The 22,870-nt window shown below is 40.5% G+C and overlaps 2 protein-coding genes across 2 annotated transcripts in view; one reads left to right on the forward strand and one right to left on the reverse strand.

The window, feature by feature from the left end:
• LOC148583877 (protein RESTRICTED TEV MOVEMENT 3-like) overlaps positions 1-22,328 on the forward strand; it is a 29,143-nt gene extending 6,815 nt beyond the window's left edge. Inside the window, 2 exon segments of the mRNA XM_088510805.1 lie at positions 21,662-21,828; positions 22,165-22,328. Of these exon segments, the coding sequence (XP_088366931.1) occupies positions 21,662-21,828; positions 22,165-22,328 (331 nt within the window).
• Positions 1,338-4,959, reverse strand: LOC132189035 (uncharacterized). Its single transcript, XM_059603509.2, has 3 exons — positions 4,123-4,959; positions 2,479-4,013; positions 1,338-2,400 (listed from the first exon to the last, which is right to left on the reverse strand). The coding sequence occupies exons 1-3, from the start codon at positions 4,808-4,810 to the stop codon at positions 1,432-1,434; spliced, it is 3,192 nt and encodes a 1,063-aa protein (XP_059459492.2). The 5' UTR covers positions 4,811-4,959; the 3' UTR covers positions 1,338-1,431.
• Positions 22,329-22,870: the final 542 nt, after the last annotated feature.

Below are 22,870 nucleotides of genomic sequence, written 5' to 3' on the forward strand. Positions count from 1 at the left end.
AGAAGATGTGAATCGTTTTACCTGTAAATGAGAACAAGTGGATCTACTCAAAGCAACAACACGTCTGAAGGAAAGAGAAGGGTGAATTTCCTTCAAAGTGGGTATTGGATAGGCATTTTCTTCTCAAAGTGCCCTTGGGGTGCCCAAACCACCCTTAGGCTCTCAACAGGGGTGGCCGACCACCCGATTTTGGCCAAGGAGTGGCTGGAGCCACCCCTATAATTTTTTTATTTGCTTAAATTTTTTGTTTTAATTGTTTAATAGCTTTTGTTTTATAATTATTAATTGTTTTATAATATTTAATTCTTAATAATTTGTTTATTCTATTTTTTTTTAAATCCTATTAAGTGGGTGGGCCCACAATTATTTCCAGTTCAAAACTGCACCGAAAACGGTGCAGTTTTGAACTACAGCAGCTATGCGGTAGTTCGCACTACCGCATAAAAGCCGAATCCAGCTTATATGAGTTAATTAAGATTAAAAATAAATAAAAAATTATCAACACGAATTATGGCAGAGAACGAGAGATCTTGGTTGGGCACCCTTGGCTCTGAAATAGATGTTTTTAGATTATTGTTTATTTATTTTTTTCTATTCCATATGAAAAAACGGAACAAGGGGATAGCGTTTAGTAGCGGGTAGTGGCGGTTAGTAACTGCCTTGCTATTACAGCGTTAGATCTTAGGTAGTGAGAAGTAGTGCCATTGTTGTGAAATGAATGGACACACAAATTTTCGTAGGAATTCTTACAACCGAGCTTCTAATTATGACATGTGCCGTTATTGACCGAGAAGGAACGATATAAAAGGTTGAAAGGGGAAGGGAGACAACTTGTGAAGGGAGCCAACACACAAGTTGTCTGTAAAAAGATTTGGAATTTGAGGATTCCGAATACGGCAAATGTATTCCTTTGGAGGGCCTGCAATAATATTTTCCCTATAAAAAATAACCTTAAGAAGAGCAAAGTGTTGTCAGATGATAGATGCAACTTCTGCTGTAGGAACACTGAAACAGTTCTTCACATTCTCTGGGATTGTCCATTTGTCCTTCATCCCAAGATGTCTGGAGTGTAAGTGGCAGGAAGCTCCAAAAAAGGGGGACAGGAGGTGAAAGCTTCAAGGAAGTGGTGGAGAGTATGGCTGAGCTCCTGCAAAAAGAAGACTTGGAGCTATTCGCAATGACTGCTAAGGGGATCTAGAAGAGAAGAAATGGGGTGGTTCATGGGGATTCCTTCACCCATCCTAGCGTGATTATAATTTGCACATCAGCTAACATCTTAAGCCATAGGAATTGGGGGGAAAGTGATGCCAAATGAACTCAACTTACAAATCAGAGAATCTCTTTTACTATTTGCAAATAAAGGAAATAGCCGAGTAGTTTAAGCAAATGATTTTCATTAAAAACATTTGCACAGGATTACATTTACAAGACTTAAGTATTGGGACTTTCGGCACCATCCGATACAAAGTCCCACTCCTCCTCTGATACATACACCGACCTTGAAGAGTCATTATCATCCGAATGCTCTTCAGGTTCTAGGTGCTCTTTAGCTTCCGGGAGTCCCTCAACCTCGGATCTAGCAAAAGGGTTGTAGCCAAAGAATGTGATCCCCTTGCAATCTGGCATCTCCTTTTGGCCAATGCTAGCAACCTCTTCAATGGCCTGTTCAGCAGGAGGGATGTCCTCAGCATTGACAGTGTAGAGGTTGATGAGATTAGAAGGATTTTTGACCCAATCTCGGAAAGTCTCAAAGCCTGTAATATAACCTCCGCCCCAGCTTGAGTCTCGAGCCCAGGAAGCAAAGGATAGCTGCTTGTAGAAGATCCGAGCTTTTCCCTTGTATCTGCACACTTGCTCTTTCGCTCGGCAGAATTTCCCTTTGAAGCTTGAAGCCTTCTCCTCAGCAACCTTCTGCCTCTCCTCAGCGGTCTTTAGCTTCTCCTCGGCAGACTCAGCTCTTGCACATTGAACCAAGGCTTCCTTTTGCGCTTCTTGAAGTTCCTCGGAAATAGAGTTGATCCGAGCTTTAGAAGCTCTGCATTGGAGTTCAACCTCGGCATGCTTCTCCTTAATTTGACTAGCTTCATCTTCAAGAGCCGAATAGTCTGTCAGAAGCCTCTTGAATCTTGCTTGAGCAGCAGCAAACCCAGTTTCTAGCTCTTGGATTTGAGACTCTGCTTCAGTGTTATGTTCAGAAACTCGAGCAGACTGAGCTTCCAGCAACACTATTCGCTCTCCTAAAAGTAGAAGCTCGTTATCTTGCTGAGCTGACCTCTCTCGCAACCGAGTAACTTCAGCGTCAGAGTCTTCAAGTCTCTTCTTCAAAGCTTTAGTATCTGAAGCAGAGTTTTCAGTAGACTTTCTGAAGCTGATGTAGTAGTCAAGACACTTCATGGATCCCTGCAAAGAGATAATATGTTAAGTCTAAAAAAAAAAAATTAAAGAAGAGGAAATCGAAGGACACATAGAAACACTTACATTGAGCTGATGGTATAGCATTTGCTCCATCACTTCTTTTGGAGGCTGTATGCTACCACCTGCCGAACAATTTGGTGGGATCAAACTGACAAGTGCACTGAAGGGATTGCCCAGCCAATCTTCGCCCAGTTGAGAAAGGGGTTCCCCGAATGTCCAGCTGATCGGCTCCGGGTTATTCCCATGCAGCTGGGTAGGCTCTTCAATATTCATTGGTTCCCCACCAGCTCGAGGATCAGTCGGCTGATTTTCTTCAGCCTCAGCAACTGCAGAAGTAGGCTCGGCGGTCATAGGCTCTGTGGTCACAGGCTCGGTGACCACGGCCTCGATAACTGTAGCAGTAGGCTCGGTGGCCACAGGTTCACTGATCACAGGCTCAGGGTTAAGCTTGCTGCAGCTAGTCTCGGGAATCACAGAGGGATCTCTTGACTCGGTCTGCTCTGGAATCGCCATAGCAAGAGGCTCTATTAGCGGTGCCTTAGCAGCAAGATCCCTAAGAATATGCTCTAAATCTGGGGAGCTCACGGTGTCAGACTCAGTGTCAGACTCAGAAGCTGACAAGTGCACGACTTCTGTAGAAGCAGATGAGAGGGGCATAGCTATGGAAGGTGCAACAAGAAGGGGTTCACCGTCGAGCAGAGTTACTGTTGATGGCCTGGATGGTCTACCCTCGAGAAGAACCTCCTGAATCGTGAGATTCTTGTTCAAAAGCCTCCTGGCACCACTCAAGACATTGGTAAAGGCTCTGACGACAGGAGTAGGCACAGCAGGAGCATATGTCTCTGCTCCCGAACTAGCTTCAGGCCTTTCTGCTCCTGAGCCACTGTCAGGCCTTTCCGCCCCCGAGTCATCGTTAAGATTTTCTGCTCCCGAGCCAGATTCAGACCTCTCCGCTTCCAAGTTAACTTCAGGCCCCACTGTTCTCAAACTAGCCTCTGCCTTCTTCGCTTTCTTCCTCTTCAAAGGAAAGTCAGGGTCTTCAAGCTCGACTAAGAGCCTCAAAGAAGTTTTAGCAGGGGCTTGGGGTAAGCCTGCTATAGTGATTCTCGGAAGAGCATCACCAGCTTTCCTCTTGCCTTTATCTTTGACCACCGTTTGAGAAGGCTCACCAGTCTTGCCCCTGTCACCGACAGTCTTCTTCGGAGACTCAGCAATCGGTTTCTGTGAAGCTTCGAGAGCTCGTTTCTTGGAAGCCTCAGTTGCAGTCTTCTTTGCAGCTTTAGAAGCAGCCCTTTTCTCCGGAGAATCAGCAGCAGGTTTCCTCGCGTTGACAAAAAGTGTCTTCTGTCTTTTGGGTGCAAGAGCTTTCTTCTTCTTCTTCTTCTGTTTTTTGGGTGCAAGAGCTTTCTTCTTCTTCAAATTCCTCTTCCAAAGAACTTTATTTTCCGGAATTGAATAGTGGAGTCTGTCCCGGAGGTTCTGATCTGTAACAATAACTTTAAAAGCCAGTCGGGGGGTCTTCAGATGTTTGTGAACAAAAGATATAAAGTTGGCCACACGCTTGAGCTGAACTCGAGTCAAAGAGGGAGGCGCTTCCACTGTAAACTGGAAAGAAAATTAGTACAATTTTTTTTTTTTGTTAAAAAAAAAAAAAAAAAACAGAGGAAAATGGAAAATGCAGATAACAAGGTATAAGCTGTAACTTACTTTCTTTGTGCAAAGGGCGGCATGATCGGGGAATTCTCAAAACTTGAGACAAATCTTCATCCGGGAGGCACTGCCAATCTCCGGACACAAAGAAAAATTCCTTATGCCAATCCTTGTTGTTGGTGTAAGTACCTCCGAGACCTATAACTTGCAGTTTCTCCCGGGCAGTAAATGATAGCACACCGGACACCTCTTGCAAAGGCATCGGACGGTAAACCTTCAGAAATTCCTCCACTGACATCTCATGGCCGGGATTCGCTTCCGGCCACAACAGATAGCAGGCTATAAGAAATCGCCATCCATTGGGCGCAATTTGAAACGGCGCCACTCCAAGATGGCAAAGCAGTTCTCGGGCGATTCTTGGAAGGGGGAAACGCAACCCCGCCTTAAGCATACGCTCATACACACAGACTTCTCCAAGATTCGCCAACGGACTTGACGAAGGAGAAGGAAAATGAAGAACCACCGTGGAAGGGATGTCGTAATTATTACGAAGAAACCCTTCAATGGCTGGAGTAAAAATGGATCTGATCCCACCGATAACTTCCCAGTACTTAGTCGTGTTTCCTACAACGGCAGCAACTTCGTCGGCAGGAGTAGTATCGGCCTCGGTTGGCCTAACTTCGGCAATAGGGGGGTTGGCATCCCCGGAGATTTCACTGGCGGAAGGTTGACTAGGTTGAGACATTTTCAGTAAGGAAGAAGCTTTGGGAAGAAGAAAAACGAGGAGATTCAGAGCAGAAGACTGAAATAAATTAAGAAAGAAAACGAGAAGTGATAATTACAAGAGTAATGCTGTTCAGAAGCATTCTTTGCGGAACCTGTCGGCAAAAGGGCCGGTTGGGTTAGCCTTTTAATAAATAAATAAAACATATTTTTTTAGTACGTAAATTCTGGGAAGCTTTAGAACCCCCTTAAAAAAAAAAAGGTTTATTCAGAGTAGCATCAACCTTTTATTACGAGAAGTGATATTTATAAGGTTACTAGTGTTTCTGCCACATTTTCTTTGTCAGGTTGCGCCCTTATGAGAGACCTGCATTAAGCAAAGGTTACTGGGCTTGGTCTTGAATTTCAATTTTGGGTGTAAATTCTTCTGTCAAGGTATAACTGGAGATTGCATATCCTATTTTATTAACTATGCATTATAACATGTTAAATGAATCGGTCTACTATTTAGGTTCCTATAGATGATCTTTTGTGTAATCAAATAATGCCTACAAATAGCGATGCATCGAGTGGGCATTCACTATGTTATTGTGAAATTCTTGCTTATGTAAGGACCTCCTAGACCAAAAAAAAAAAAAAAAACTTAGGTAAAAAGTGGTACGGATGTCTAAACTACAAGATAATTGTTTTAATTTACTTTTCCTGTGTTTTCTTATTAGGCTGATAATTTATGAAATTTGTTTTTATTTATTTTTATTTTTTTATCTTGCATAAACCTGCAGATTGTATGGCAGCTAACAGTTGGGGGTCTCAAGCCTTTAGGAAAGGGAGAAGATCCTCCTGCATGTGCACATTGAAGAAACAGGTTTTACCTACCATGTTGAGAAAGGAGAAGAGGTTCTTGGACCAACTACATAAGCAACAAGTAGAAAGAGGCGTTGGAAAATTATATCCGTTGTGTTAGGGAGTTTACTTGTTATTGTTGTATCTGGTGGCATTCAATAGAAGGAATGAACCATTTATTTCTGTCTTGATGTTTTAATAGCTTGCTGCATGCCGTGATGTATCAATGGCTTTCTTGTTGATGGTTCAATCTTGTAAGACATTCAAAAGCAATCTTTTAAATATGATAATATTATTAGTACAATGATCTTGTTGTTTCTTTAATCTCATCCACAAGGAAATTGCTCAAAGAGATTCAAAAACTATTCAATCAAAATTATTAATTCACTATGATGTAGAAGTTTGCAGAGTGAGATTATCTCATCAATGCATTGATCTGTTAAAAACAATGAGAACTACAAAAATATAGTTACAAAAACAACATATTTTCTTACTTCATTGATTATATTCTTCATATTTAGACAGTTTTCCGAATGATGACGTGGGATGGGCCCTGTAAATAGCCTGATGCCTGAGGAATTGCCTGACTATAATATAACAAAGAAAAAGGATCAAAGCTGCCGGCGTTGTCCGGCGGGGGATAGCTCCGATACCTAAGTTAGTCACAGTGTTTAAGAGAAATATAACTTCGAAGATTGTAGATAAGATAAAAGGAATAGAGAGTATTTAGTTAAGAGGGAAAAAAGAAATTACCAAATTCTGAGAGGGGACCCCCCTTTTATAGGCATCGGGTTACACCTGTTTACATGACACTATGGACTTACCGATGGTCCACGTGTCAAACAATATATTGAAGAATGATGAATAAAATATCATGTAGGCATATCTAATGTTCTGAAAGTAATTCTCGATAGTCTATTTAAGACTCGGCTAACCGAGTTTTTGAACCGAGTGTTATGTTTGCCTAGCTCAGATAAGTATAAATTTACCAAACATAAATATGGTGAACAGTAAAAATAACCGAGCTTTAGTGATGGGCCGATAGATCATTTTACCGAGCCCAATATAGCTGACCCATGATCCAACAATTACCCTCCAATTTCCTAATCTAACAGATTATGGAAATTTCGTATTTCTGAGAATGGGTCCGCTTTTTTTTTTTTTTTTTTTTTACAAAAATAAGGCGATTTGGCTCTAAATTTTAAACTTTTGAAATTTTGAATTTTCAAAAGATAATATAGTTGGAGCGTTTTAATGATTTACCTCCGCCTTCTGAGAGCCACGCGTTGGATTTCCCGCAGTTAAAACTTAAGGTGGCCACGTGTTAGTTCCTGTATGGAGGGTAAAAATAAAATGGGTGCCCTTTCACTGAACCCTAGCCTCTAGGGCTTTAAATGCGTTGCTTCGTTTTCCCCTTCTGAAAGCCTTTTTACACCCTCTTCCCCTTCGATTATTCTCCACTGTTTTCCATTAGAAGCCATTGTTATCCCTTCTGAGCCTATGCCGACCTCTCTCTCTCTTTCAAAATTGGCACTTTTTCATTCAAATCTTTCTTCCAAGTACTACTTCCTAAGGGTTGTGTATTTTAAAACCTCGGTTGAGTCTGTCCTTTCAGCTGAACCTTTCGTTCATCCAAACTGCCCCATACTCCATTATCTTTATTTTCTTCTTCCCCTGATTGAACCTTTAGTCAATTATCTTCGTTTGAACGTTACCCACCTTCTAATTCGGCAAGGTCTGCCTTCCATTCCTCGTCAATTAACCCTTGAATTCCATTACCTAATGAGTTGCAGAGCTAATGCTGCTTCTGCTGCGTTGGGTGCTTTACAGCCAATTACATGGGAGTCCAATCTGTCAGGGGATAATGAACCCGAGATTCGCCAAATCTGCCACCTCCTTGATTTTGTTCAATTACCCTTCGATGATGAGGGAGTCGGAGCTGTGGTTGATGTTGATAGGAACGAGGTTTGTGTTTACTTGGAGATGTTTCAGATAGGTTTGAGGCTGCCCTTTCAAGGTTAATTTGGGAACTACTGAGTTACCTTTGGATAGCCCCTCATCAACTCTTGCCAAATGGCTGGAGAACTTTTCTTGACTGTATGGTCGCTTGGCCAAAAATTCTCGGGGCAGAGCATCCCCTTATTGTGGTGGAGTTTTTGAAGGTTTACCGATTAACCAAATGCCCTAGAACTAAGTTCCTAATCACTTTCCAAACTCGGAAGAAATTAAAGCTTCTCACCTTTAGGCCCACTTATATCAGTAACAAAGGGTGGAAAGACGAGTTCTTCTTCGTTCAAGGTGGTTGGGAGTTTGCACCTATGGAAGTGATTAGAGATCCGAGTGTCCCTCGGGAAACAATTGCCCCTTCAAATCGAGGTATAAACCGAACATCGCACTGCTTGCTCTTTATTCCTTCTTTTTGCAGCAAAGCTAATCTCAATATGTATTTTCAGGTCAACAAGAACCGAGCTTAACCAGGGAAGAGGCAAAGTGAGTAAGAGATGTTTTAGGTTATACCGAGGATCATCCATTAGAGATGGATTATGACGCCCTTATGACCGAGGAAAATAAGGTTTTATACCTATGGACTCCTGCACCTACGAGGTTAGTGGAAGCTGCTCCACCGAGAATACCACCTGCCGAGGTGCCAAGAATACCACCTACCGAGGTGCTGAGAAGATCGATTCCCGAGTCTGCCGGCCCTCCAAGGAGAAGAGCCATCAGAGCTGAGGAGCCTTCTAAGGGAAAAGGCAAACGGAAGGCCAAAGATGCCTTTTTGAAGAAACCTTCGACAAGACCTCCAATCGCTACCAGAGTCTCTGGTGGTTGCTGACGAGCCTGAAGACCCTAACATCCCTTCTTTAGAAAAGAAGAAGAAAAAGAAGAAGAAGAAGAAAACCAAAGGTGGCTCATAGGCAGTACAGTCAGTTGTTGACTTGGAGGTAGAAGAGGTTGAAATACACTCAGCTCTAAAGTAGTAGGGTCAGTACCTGACATTCTGCTCGAAGAAGAAAGAACCAGAGTGGCAAGTGGTTCGGGAGCACAAGGAAAGAAGATAACCCCTAAAGTAGAAGTGCATGTTCCTTATGTCAGAGCATACTCCAAGGTTCTTAGTGGAGTCAGGGAGTTTTTAAGCAAACAAGACACATCAGCTCGAGAAACCCTTCTTGCCAACCGACCCACCCCCCCCCCCCCCCCCCCCGATCATCCTCTCATACACCAGTTAGAGCTGACCTTCTTCCTCTGGGGCTTTAGAAGTTGAACCTCTCTCGGCTATTCCTCTCTCCTCAACTCCTACCGAAGCTGTGCACCTGAGCGCTTTTGATTCTGAGGAAGAAGACCCAGTTGATGTTGGTCAGATCCTTAGGGATCTTTCCTCGAACATGCCAATCATACAGCCGCTCGCAATGATCCTACTAGGGTAAACCGAAGCCGAGATTTCATCCATGCATCCTGAGACTGTAGCTACCGTGCATCTGGCTACTAAGGAACCTGAGATTGCTGAACCCTCAGTTACCGAGCCTGATGGTGGTGTGTCAGTGATTTCCAAACCTAGGGTTTCTGAGCATACAATTGTTGAAGAGGTGGCAGATGTTCGTGAGGTTACCGAACAACTGGATGCCAAACCTGTAGCAGCTGCTGGTGAAGTTGAAGAAGCCAATTTTATCTTCCCAGCTGGTGGGGAATCAGCTAACCTTAGAGAATCATCTCATCCACCGAGAGATAACCCACCGATTGATCCTATACAGAACCCCACCAAGGCTCCGCAAGCGACTTGTCCTTCAGTAGAGCATTCACCCGATCCAATCACTTGGACATTCGGGGAACCTCTTTCTCGGTCGGGTGACAACTGGTTCAGGAATCCCTTCTCTACCTTAGCTGGCTTGATCCAAGCCAACAACACCGCGGACATCAGTGCCCAATTTTCCAAAACGGTGATGGAGCACATGCTGTACCACCAGCTTGAGGTAAATGTACCTCTGTCTTTTTGATTTTTGATAATAATATTTTTGTTCTAACAAACTTCTTTCTGTTGTACGGATCAATGCACAGTATGAACTACTACCTTCACTTTAGAAGGTCTGCCGAGATTTCGGCTCGGGAAACCGAGGATACCAAAAAGAAACTTGTGGATGCTGAAGCTAAAATGCAACGACGCCAAGAACTATCATCTCAGCAACAGAACGAACTTCTTCTTTCTGGAGACTGGATTGCCGGGTTGGAAGTCCATCATGCTCAAGCTGATTCTCGGATTCAAGAATTAGAAAATGAACTAGCTACCGAGAAAGCCAGAAACAGGAGTTTGTTGAATGATTATTCAACCCTCGAGGATGTGGCTAACCAACTTAAAGAAAAACATGCCGATGCCGAGCTTTAATGCCGGGCTACCGAGACTCGCATTAATTTGGTTTCTGAAGAACTTGAGGAGGCTCAAAAATACTCGGCTTCCCAGTGTACCAGAGCTGAGGTGGCTGAGGGAAAACTAAAGACGACCGAGGAGCAACTTCTGGCTGTAGAGAAGAAACGGAAATCAACTCAGAAGAAGCTTAAAGCCGCTGAGAAGAAAGCTACAAGCTTTAAGGGGAAATTCTCTCGAGCTAAAGAGCAAGTGACCAGATACAAGGATAAGGCTCGGAGTTTCTATAAACAACTTTCTTTCGCTTCCTGAGGTTGAGATTATGGTTGGGGTATATGTTTTATCTCGAGTTTTAAGACTTTCCGGGTTGGTCAAAAAATCCTCCTAAGGGTGTTGACCTTGACACAGTTAAACCTGAAGATATTCCCCCAACCGAAGAGGCCATTGTGAAGATTGCTATAGTCGGTTAAGAGCAAATGCCTAACTACAAAGGCATCACATTCTTCGGCTTCAACCCCTTTGCTCGATATCAATCTAGGGAATCTTCTGCTGCAGCGGAGCACACTGAGGCTGAAGGATCTCCATCTGATGGTTTAGAAAAATCAGTGACTGTGTCTAATGAAGAATGGGACCATGCACCAGATGGAGCTATTTGATGTTCTGACTGTACATATTTTGCTTGAACTGGAATGACTTTTGTACCTAATTGTTTGTTAATCAATGAATAGAGATGTTTTTCTTTCCGATAGAGATATCAATTCTGCATACCAACTCCACAATTCATGTTATGTACACCCCCCTCGATTCCCATAATTTTATAAATTTAATTTATAATGATGGGAATCTTCATGAAGTGTAAAATTTTGAACCGCTTGTGAGTGTGCTACACAATGTTTGGATGAACTGTATGCATTACCGAGAATGCACGGTTTGTAAGAATGATGGGGATCTTAAGTTTCTTTATTAAGTAGCTCGGTTTGTGAGAATATTTGGTGCAAACGCAATAGTTGAACATTTTGCTTTTGGGAAGACGCTTGGTTCGAGTATGTCACAATAGTTGAACATTATCCTAGACGCTTGGTTCTAGGATAATGCTTTTCTTTCGGTTATACTTATGAACTTCTTCCTCAGGAAAGCGCCTTAGTGATATTTCACCGAACAAAGTTCAAGAAATTCTCGGGCTATATTTCTCCGAAGTAGAACCTTTGGGATAAATGTTAGGTTCGGAAAATGCTTTGTTCAGCTATATTTCCGAATCTTCTTTAGGAAAGCGCTTTAGTGATATTTCGTCAAGTCATGCTCGGGAAATTCTCCGGCTATATTTTCGAAGGGTTCTTCAGAAAAGCGCCTTAGTGATATTTCACCGAATCAAGTTCGGGAAATTCTCTAGCTATATTTCTCCGAAGTGGAACCTTTGGGTAAAGGTTTTAAGTTCGAAAAGCGCTTTAGTCAGCTATATTTCCGAACTCTTCTTCGAAAAAGTGCCTTTGTGATATTTCACCGAGCGATGCTCTGGAAACTCTCCGGCTATATTTCACCAAAGGGTTGGAAAGCGCTACAAATAGCTACTTCTCCAAAGTGATTCTCGGAAAAACGCTTAGTTTAGCTATATTTTTCGAGTGTAAAATAGAGTGTATGGTTTGCTGCATATTTTAAGATTTCTGCATGATTATAACCTCAGAGGATTCTTCATTCATAAACACTAATAGGAATAGAACAAAAGCGAATCTCTGAGACTTATAATTCTACACAAAATATTTCTCAAGATGTTCAGCATTCCATGGTCGCTGGAGTCGTTTTCCTTCGGAGTTTGCGAGATGATACGCTTCTGCTTTGCCGCATCTGATCACCTTGTATGGTCCTTCCCAGTTCGGTGCTAGCTTTCCATCAGCTGCGTCTTTGGTTGCAAGAGTGACTTTTTTCAACACCAAATCCACAACCTGAAAACTGCGATGTTTGACCCGCTGATTGAAGTACCGAGCTACCCTCTGCTGATATGCTACCATAGTAATCTGAGCCTGATCCTATTTTTTTTTAACAAATCCAGATGTAGTTTCAGACCCTCACTGTTGAGTTCGGGGTTGAAGATGTCTACACAAAAACTTCCTGATCCAATCTTGGCAGGAATGACAGCCTTGGTTCCGTAGGCTAAAGCATAAAGGGTTTCCTCAGTTGGAGTCCTTCTGGTGGTGCGGTATGCCCATAAAACCTCGGGAAGATCTTTCGCCAAGTTTCCCTTGTGCTGACTGAGCTTCTTCTTCGGGATTTTGAATATGGTTTTGTTCGTTGCTTCTACTTGTCCATTTGCTTGAGGATGCCCTAGAGATAAATATTGCCGAACATAAAGCCCAGTACACCAGTCTTAAAAGGAATCATAATCGAACTGCTTGCCATTGTCTGTGATAAATGCATGGGGAATTCCATATCGATAGATGACATTTTTCCAAATGAATTTCTCAATATTCTTTGCCATAATGTTCACCAAAGCTTCCACTTCTACCCATTTCGTGAAGTAATTTACGGCAACTACAGCGAACCGAACGCCCCATTTTCTTGGAGGTAATGGCCTTACTATATCCACCCCCATTGTGAAAATGACCAGGGTGAAGAAACCGAGCTAAGCTCCTCAGGAGGTTGCTTAATGATGTTAGCAAAACGTTGATAGTTGTCATAACTCTTGACAATTTGCATGGAAACCTAGTTCATACTCAGCCAAAAGAATCCTGCTCTAACAGCTTTGTGTGCTAGCATTCGAGCTCCTGAATGACTGCCACAAATCCCTTTATGGATCTCTCGGAGGATATAGTTACCTTCTTCTTTAGAAACACACTTAAGAAGAGGAATCATAAAGCCCTGTTTGAAGAGATTGCCGTTGAGCAAGGTGAACCGAGCAGCCTTACGTTTTAATTGCACAGCCTTCCTTTTATCTCCTCGAAGAACTCCCCTTTTTAAATAAACAACAATTTCTTCATCCCAGGGTGGCATGACCTCAATTGTTAAAAACATAACCTCCTTGGTGATGGCAGGTTGTTGCAGAATTTGTATTGGTTGATTGGTCTCCCCCACTTCATCCTCGGTTACTGAACCTAACCGGGCTAAACGGTATGCTTCCTCATTCTCTTCCCTCAAAATTTTAACAATACAGAATTTTTTGAAAACCTTCTGCATGTCCTGTACTTTAGTCAAATATAGCTTCATTTTACTGCCCTTAGCCTCAAATTCACCACGGATGTGACCTACAATCACCTGAGAATCACTCCGCACTTCCACGAATTCTACTTCCATCTCTTGGGCTAAACTGAGCCCAACTATTACTGTTTCATACTCTGCTTCATTGTTGGTAGTCTTCAACTTTAATCTCAAAGTGCTTTTCAATTCCTTCCCGTCTGGTGTGACCATCACTACCCCAGCTCCACCTTTCTTTTTTGTAAAAGAACCATCAACATAAATCACCCACATTTTTTCTTTTGGTCATATCTCTAGGTCTTGTATGTTGGTGAAGTCTACCAAAAAATCTGCAAGTGCTTGACCTTTGATAGCATTGCGCGAAATAAAGTGAATATCAAATTCACTAATCTCGATTGCCCAATTGACTAACTGACCAAATAGATCCAACTTCCGAAATACTTTTTTCAATGGGTACTCGTTTAATACATTGATTGTATGGGCTTGAAAGTACGGTCGAAGCTTTCTAGATGCAATCACCAAAGCAAAAGCAAGTTTTTCCATTTGCACATACCTTTCCTCGGCGCCATGTAACGCTCGGCTAATGAAATAAATTGGCTTCTGAATTCCTTCATCTTCTCGAATCAAAGCCACACTGACAGCAGTTGGAGATACAGCTAAATACAAATATAGTATTTCTCCAGGAATAGTTCGACTAAGCAGACGTGGACTGACCAGACACTTCTTGAGCTACTCAAATGCTTGTTCATGTTCCTCGGACCATTCAAAAGCTTTTTGCAAGATTTTAAAAAAGGAAGACAATTGTTTGTGGACTAAGAGATGAATCTGTTCAATGCCGCGATTCTACCAGTCAACTATTGAACCTGCTTTGTATTCTTTGGAGATTGCATGTCTAAATCTGCTTGAATTTTTTCTGGATTGGCCTTAATCCCTCGGCTTGACACCATATAACCGAGGAACTTCCCAGATGAAACTCTAAATGCGCACTTCATAAGATTCAGCTTCATTTTGAATCGCTTCAATGTCATGAATGCCTCTTGTAAGTCTGTCACATGATTTGCTTGTAGCTTGCTCTTGACCAGCATATCATCGGCATACACCTTTATGTTCTTCCCGATTTGTTCTTGAAACATCTTGTTTACCAACCTCTAGTAGGTAGCACCAGCATTTTTTAAACCGAAAGGCATAACTTTGTAGTAATATAAGCCTTGGTCAGTGATGAATGTTGTTTTATCCTGATTAGATGGGTGCATGAAGATTTGATTGTAGCAAGAAAATGCATCCATGAAACTCAGCAACTCATACCCAGCTGTTGAGTCAACCAATGAACTAATATGAGGCAGTGGAAAACTATCCTTCGGGCAAGCCTTATTAAGGTCGGTGAAGTCCACACACATCCTCCATTTTCCAGAAGACTTCTTAACCATCACCACATTGGCTAACCAATCTGGATAATGTACTTCTTCGACAAATTGAGCTTTGAGCAATTTATCTACCTCCTCGGCAATTGCCATGTTTCTCTCAGGAGCAAACTTTCTTTGCTTTTGTTTCACTGGTTTTACCTCTGGATTGATGTTCAGATGATGAACAATGTCCTTAGGATCAATCCCTGGCCTATCCTCAGGAGATCATGTAAAGACTTCTAGATTTTCCTGAAGGAACCGAACGAAAACTTCTCTAACTTCTGAAGTTAGTTGAGATCCAATCTTCACAATCTTTCCTTCAGCTATCAATATATCAACCAATGGCTCAGGTGGTTCTTTCTTCAACTGAATTTTCCTATTATGACCCAAATTGCCAATCGTCAAAAGTGCTGACTTTGGGCATTTTTTCAAAGATGTATTATAACACCTTCTGGCGACAACCTGATCACCTTTAACCTCGCTAACCCCTTCGACTGTCAAAAATTTTATCTTCAGATGATAGGTAGAAGTTGCAGCTTTCAATTGATTCAAAGCTGGACGACCGATGATCACATTGTACGCTGATGGTCGGTCAATTACCAAAAAATCCACCATGATAATGGACTATTTAGGGGCGGTTCCTGCTGTTATCGAAAGAGAAATCATCCCGATGGGTTGAACACGCTCCCCTACAAACCCTATCAACGGTGATAGGAAGGGCTTCAACTTCTCTCGACCAATACCCAACTATTGAACAACTGTCCAATACAGAATATCAGCCGAACTTCAATTGTCCACCAGAACTTGGTGAACAACGTGATTAGCCACTGTCAAAGTTATCACCAACGCGTCATCATGTGGCATTGAAATTTCTTTCGCATCCTCCTCGGAAAATGTAAGAATGGTCGGTTCCTATTTCTACACTTTGGAGGGCTTCTCAAGCAAAAAGATTTCTTCCATTCTCACTTGCTTAACGTAGGTTTTTCATGCTGAACTAGATTCTCATCCGCCAACCAAACCTCCCGAGATCGTCCGAATTTCACCAACAATGGTTTGGTTTGAAGGATTTTGTTGATTGTACTGAGGCATCCTCGGTTCATCACGTTTCTGCCTTTGGTTACGCAAGCGGTCATTACTCTGCCCCGAATTCTGCCCTGACCGCTGAGCTTGACTATCCCAAGGATCTTTTTCTCTACCCTTCTCCTCAGCTAAGAAGTTCAATAACTTTCCATTTATGAGGAATTTTTCAATCTCGAACCGAAGACTTATGCAGTCCTCGATGTAATGCCCATAGTCATTATGATATTTGCAAAACTTCTGAGTGCTGCGATTTTGGGGAAGAGCTTTCATCCTTCCCGGCCACCTGAAGCTCGAATCTTTCCTGACCTCCATGAACACCTTATAAACAGTTGTATTTAAAGGTGTCCACCCTACATATTGTTGATGTTGATTCTGCCTAGGTGGTAGCTCAATCTTCTTTTCTGGATTTCTCAAATTCTGATTATGATCCTTTTTCTTCTTTTCGACAAAGATCCTTGGTGTTGCTCTAACCGAATCGGAAACAAGCTTGCTCCCTTTAGCTTTGGACTTCATCAGCGCTGAAACAGTTTCTTCCTGATTAATGAATTCTTCAGCTTTGTTGGTGAATTGCCAAAGAGTTCCCAAAGTCGGTTTTCGAGCTAATTCAGCCATCAATGGCCCATCAGCCTTTATGCCATGCATCAAAGTTGAAAGAACAGTTTGCTCATTCGGACTTTCCACTGTCAATTTCTCCCGATTAAATCGTAACATAAAATCTTTTAAATATTCGGTTTTTCCTTGCAAGAGAGACCATAAATATGCTGGGTTTTTCTTCCTCTTCTGAACAGCAACAAATTGTCCCAGGAACTATTGTCCGAGAGAATCAAAACTATCGACAGATTTAGGACTTAAGCTTCCAAACCATTCTTTAGCAACCCCCTTCAGAGTTAAAGGGAAAGCTCGGCAAGCTATTTCATCTGAAGTATCATGAAGAATGATGTGAGCTCGGAAACTTTTCATATGATCAGCTGGATCCCCACTTACATCATACTTGTCTTCCCGAGGGTTCTTAAATTTATTAGGAAGAGGAAATCTCATTACCTGATCCGTAAAGGGTAGATTAGTATGCTGCATAAGATCCTCGGTTGCAGACCGATTTACACCATTTTCAATTAAAAAAGCCATCTTCTCGTACTTCTCCTTAAGATCTTCAACATCTTTATTTGCTACAACTTCCACAGGTTTTACATGATGTGACCGATCATGATAAGAATGGCTACACCGGGAATGACTATGATGAGATTTGCCATGACTAGAGTCACCACGACATGATTTGCCATCAAGATGTCCATCACTACCAGACCCTCTCTAGTGAGAGCTTTCCTTGGTTCGGGCAAAATGGTGACTTCCTTGTATTGAACTTTCAGCGTCTTGTCGAGTTGATTGTTGTCGGGTTAACGGTGGTGGCCCCCTGAGCACCTCTTCTCGCCTTCCTTCTCGTACCAGATCTTCTCTAGGAGGTAGTATAGAGACGATCTCTTCATTTTGTTTCTTCATAGCTTCAATAGATTCGGCTATTCGCCTCATAAAACCTTCCAACAAAGCTGTCTATGGATTTGGATCGTGTGATGTTTCAGGGATATCGGTTTGGACATTTGGGACGGGGTGTGGAGGTGTATCAGGGTGCGGGGCTGTATTAGGGTGAGGGGGCGTATTCACCATATTGGAATATTGAGATTAGTAAGAACTGATAAAAATCGAGTTCCCACAGACGGCGCCAAACTGTTTAGACAGTTTTCCGAATGATAACGTAGGATGGGCCTTGTGAATAGCCTGATGCCTGAGGAATTGCCTGACTATAATATAACAAAGAAAAATGATCAAAGCTGTCGGCGTTGTTCGGCTGGAGATAGCTCTGATGCCTAAGTTAGTTACAGTATTTAAGAGAAATATAACTTCAAAGATTGTAGATAAGATAAATGGAATAGAGAGTATTTAGTTAAGAGGGAAAAAAGAAGTTACCAAATTCTGAGAGGGGACCCTCCTTTTATAGGCATTGGGTTGCACCTGTTTACATGACGCTGTGGACTTACCGAGGGTCCACGTGTCAAACAATATATTGAAGAATGATGAATAAAATATCATGCAGGCATATCTAATGTTCTGAAAATAATTCTCAGTAGTCTATTTAAGACTTGGCTAACCGAGTTTTTGAACCGAGCGTTATGTTTGTCTAGCTCAGATAAGTATAAATTTGCCAAGCATAAATATGGTGAACAGTAAAAATAACCGAGCTTTAGTGATGAGCCGATAGATCATTTTACCGGGCCCAATATAGCTGACCCATGATCCAACACTTCCCATCCTATCACATCAGGACAAAATACATGGGATCAACTTGTTCAACATTCTCAACAGAGCAACAAACCTTTCCATATATTAAATTTACACAAAACTTTGGAACAAGTTTTGACCTCTATCAATGACAAATATGATTTCTCAAATAAGTATTACAAAGAAATTTGTTACCTTCTTTCTTCTAAATACTTTAGGATCTAGCTTTTCTCTTCTTAATACTTCAGCCATATCTCTGCAAAATTTGTTGTCTTCTCTCTTCTTGATACTTCTGCCAATATCTCTGCAAAATTTCTAAAATTTAAATGTATAAATTCAATACTTTTAGAACCTTTAGTAACATCATTATTACAAACAAACAAGTCAATGACATTGACAGGTAAATACATATAGTGATAATAATTGAAGTTACATAGTTGAAGGTCAATTACCTTTAACCTACATAAATGTTTTGCTTCCGATATAAACATTTGCCTCTACATTTAGGTGCTCAATGTCCTTAATAAAATATTGTGAAGTTAACAATAACGATGTCAAATACTATTATCTCAAAAACTGTAATTTTCCAGGAAAAAAAGAGGCAAGGAAACTAGAGTTGGGGCATTTCATGATTTGGACATAACTTGTAGAGTAAAACAAGATTATCTTCTATTTCATCTTCAATAAGGTAGGTCTAGGCAAGTTTTCCATGAATTAGACCTCATTTTTGTGTGTTTTCTTCTTGTTTTCTCCTCGTTTGAGAAACTCTTTGGTTTTAGCCTCTTTTGCTTTTAAAGATCTCCCATTAGGAAGTTATAGAATGAATAAAGGAGGCAAAAAAACACTATTTTCTTTAAAGATCTCTCCTCATGAACTACATTCGTTCAACTCAAAAATGAAAAAATTACCCCTTAAAACTTATTTACAAAAAACATACCATTAGTAATCAATAGAGTCCAAAATCCTATTCAATTAGCAAAAAGCCAAAAACGCTTCTATTTATTTATTTATGTTCATGTCCTCCTTAAAGATAAGAAATTTATGAACTGTGTTAAACCAAGAACAAATAGAAACAAAAAAACTGCAACAAGAAAGCCTCTGCTATGTACTTTCGGAAGCAAGATAAACAACATAATCAGCAAGATAACCAAGATTCTATTCCCCAAAACAAGAGAAAAACCAGATAATAAAAGAGAAAAATTAGTGGTGGTGGCGTTCGGCCTGATTTTTGAGCTATTGACTTGCCGGTTTTTGGATGGTGGGCGTCGCCGGTCGTTGTGGCAGGTAGAGGTCAGCCGGATTTCGAGCTGGTGACGTGACCAATCTTGGATGGTCGACTTAACTGGTGGTGGCATGGATGGAGTTCGGTGACAGCGGCGAAAGAGGAGGGAGCAACGTTGGAGAGATAGAAACGTTTTGGGCATTTAGAATGATGGAGAGCGGTGGACAAGACAATCATTGTGGTCTTTGAGAAACTCTTCCGGTAACCACGAAAAAAGACAAATTTTTTCCAAAAATTTTCTTCAAGCCCACTCTAATAGGCATGTCTCATTTAATATTATTAAATTTTTTAAAAATTAATGTTTGCATGTTTAAATTAATGAAATGATAATAAATAACATTTAAAATATTAAAAAAAATATATAAAAAATTGATATTTATCACTTATTAAAATGAGTTAAAAGAAAATTTTGTCTAAAAAAATGAATATATAGCAAGAAGTGAAGCACGAGCCGGGGATAATTAGGAAGTGCAAAAGGCGAACCACATGAAAGACAACACGTGGCGATACTCATGACAAAACGAATAAGATTTTTCAAATAACACCTCAAAAGGTGTGTCTGCATGCTACAAGTTCCCTTGTAACATTAGAGGAACTTCTACACCTGCATAGAAAAAGAAAAGAGATGACGTTCGATACGAAAGGCAAACCCGGGAACCGTCCAAAATAGACAAACAAGCGTCAGACACGTGATAAAATCAGTAGACCGGTTATTCCGAACAAGCTTTTACAGCTGGATCCAATTATCGAGACATTGGGATAATGTTTCAGGATTACTCCCGGGAACAAAATTGATAATGTCACAACAGTGCGGAACCCAGTTCTGATGAGGTGTTTGATTTCCGATGCATCTCATGTATGAGAACGGAATTAACATGAGCTATATACTCTTTGTCGCTTTATACATATTTGGGAATATGAAACTTACCCCCTAATCGCATGAGAGGTGCTACAATCTGCATTTTGCGCGGGCTTTGTTCAGCCTATTCATCCAATATTTTGTAACATCAGGCATTTTGTAACACGAGCATATGTGGATTCTAAGAAATTGGGGTGAAATTGAAGAAATATAGCTGTCATCTTTTACTTCCGGTAAGTGTTTGTGTGGCCAAGACCAAACCTTGGGGTGGCCAAACACAAAACCTTGCAGGGGCCTTCGTATAAAACTACAATAGTTATAAGAAGTTTAAAAGATTTAGGGTTGCTAGGGTCTTTCACCTTGCAACATGAGTTTGTTTCTGGACACATGTGATTTTTATAGACTAAGTTGAAAGAAATTTTTTCAACTCAACTTTGAAAAAAATTCTATCAAACTAAGAAATAAGATTAGCTATTCTATTCCACATTTTCTCATCCCAATAATAGTTATGATCATTTTGCCTATCAAACGAGGCATTATGTTTTTATTTTGAATGCACCTTTAATTAATTGCATGGAATTTAGAGCTTAAAAAATATTTTTAATACCTAAAAGGCTAAAAGGTTATGCCAAATAAAAGATAGCATTTTGATAAAAAATTTCAAAAGTATTTCTTTGACTTTTTTACTCTAAGTATACATTTGGGATTACGATTTCATATTTGTGATTGCATGTTTGGTAAAACACGTTGTTGTCATAAATGATGTAAGTATTCGTATAAGCATATCTCCATCTCCATACATAGGTGATGTAGGACGCCACACGGACAGTTCTCGACGAGGTCCTGGGTCTCGATGAGGTCTTGAGCAGGTCCCAGGCGAGTCCCGGCAGGGTCCCAGGCGGATCCTGGTCAAGTCTCGGCAAGGTCTCGAGCAAGTCTCGGCAAGGTCTCGAGCAAGTCTCGGATAGGTCCCGGTGAGGTCCAAGGCAGGTCCGGTCGGGTCCCGGTCAAGTCCCAGCGGGGTTCTGGGTTGGTATCGGTAGGGTGTTGATTTGAGAATGAGATGCTCAAACTCGGAAAAATGTTTACAGTTTTTAAAAATAGAAACTATTTTCCGAAAATTAAAGAAGAATTTTCGGTCAAACAGAAAATATTTTTCATTGACTATTATTTTACGTCGTACCAAATACTCGAAAATATGGATAACATTTTCTGGAAATCATTTTACAACGAAACAAACAGAATATTAACAAGAGTAGAGTGAATAAAGATTTTGATTGCTTATTGTCCAATTTAAATACCCAACGTCATGCAAAGTAAACTGCATGAACGTAATTAGTTGATTATATATCCAAAGTATATGAACAATTTTTTTGTTAAATTATACATTTCACAAGCTTTGTAGGGTTTTCTTACACGGATATATATAGACTGAATGTGAGGTTGCTTTTAAAAGTATAAATATATCAAAATTCAATAATAATCACCCCAAATTCAATGATGATTTTAAAAGTCAATAATCACTCCAAATTCAATGATGATTTACAATCTCGTAGTTTACAATCTTTGTCTTTGTATTTTGGATATAGGAAGTTGAGTCTCGAGCAGGAGGGAGAAGGAACCGGAGCCGGCACATACATATCTCTCTATTTGAAATTAGATGATTCAGAAAGTCTTCCTCCCAAAAGAAAATTGTACGCAAAATACAAGCTGCGAATAAGGAACCAAATCCTTGGCAATCACCATGAAAGGACAGGTCTGTTCTCTTGATTTTCACAACAATATGCTTTGAACTTTCATTTCTTTTTGACGTGTACAGAAGAAAATGCTCCTAAAACTTTACGAGTAATGATGGAAAGCACGCCTGGCGTGCATCAACAGTGATGCACGCCAGGCACAAAATTTTTTTTTTTTATTATTTTTTTATTATTTTATTATTTTTTTTTTTTAAAAAAAAAAAAAAAAAAAAATTTTTTGCACTGGCGTGCGTGGGCGTGCCACGCACGCCGCGTGCTTTGCATCATTACTCAAAGTTTACATGAAAAACGAATCCAAGAAAATCTAATAAATTTGATTGACTCTTACCTCATAGCTGAGTACTGGTTCTCGGATCCCAACAGCTATTGGGGTTTCCCCAAGTTTTTGTCAAAGAGAGATGTACAGGACTCATCAAAGGGCTACTTGGTGGGTGATGCTTTGTTCGTTGAATGCAAAATTGATGTTATATCCATGGTTAAGGATTTCTCCTCAAATTAATATTATGTTTTATGTTGGACGAGAATAAGGCTCAATTTGTTATTGGTTTTTAGAGGTTGTTTTATGTTATTTGTTTGAAAAAGTGTTATGATGCATAAAGTAATTTTGAGTGTTATGTATTTTGTATAGTCTGTTAATATTTTTGTTTTAAACATAAAAAGCAAAAGGGAGGATGGAAAAATGTTAACTAACAAAGCCTGAATTTTACGAATAAGATTAGGAGATTAGGAAATTTTGTCATCTCTTTTTTCTTAATTTTCTGTAAAGGGATATGTAAATATTTTATGGTGTAAATCCTATTTGCATGTTCTCAAGTTGAATTCGTTCAATCTATATATTACACTGGTTAAGGGGCATATATTGTAAGAGTTCGAGAAATCTCTGTGTTGGTTTCATAAAACCACAAAGGATTGAGAGCTTCGTACAAAAGAATACAAAAACAATTCACAAACTAAAGAAATACATTGGCGGAATAGAAACTAGAAATGATATTACTTCTAGCTACGGCTGTCAAAAGGCAAGACACCATGGAGTGAAACAAG

Source organism: Corylus avellana, chromosome 9, assembly GCF_965113065.1.
Source record: "Corylus avellana chromosome 9, dhCorAvel1.hap1.2, whole genome shotgun sequence".
Taxonomy (NCBI): Eukaryota; Viridiplantae; Streptophyta; class Magnoliopsida; order Fagales; family Betulaceae; genus Corylus; species Corylus avellana.

Coding starts and splice junctions, on each gene's coding strand:
- LOC132189035 (XM_059603509.2), bottom strand. CDS start 4,810: ATGTCTCAACCTAGTCAACCTTCCGCCAGTGAAATCTCCGGGGATGCC. Junction 4,014..4,122: donor CCGCCCTTTGCACAAAGAAA/GTAAGTTACAGC, acceptor TCCAGTTTACAG/TGGAAGCGCCTCCCTCTTTG. Junction 2,401..2,478: donor TGCTATACCATCAGCTCAAT/GTAAGTGTTTCT, acceptor ATCTCTTTGCAG/GGATCCATGAAGTGTCTTGA.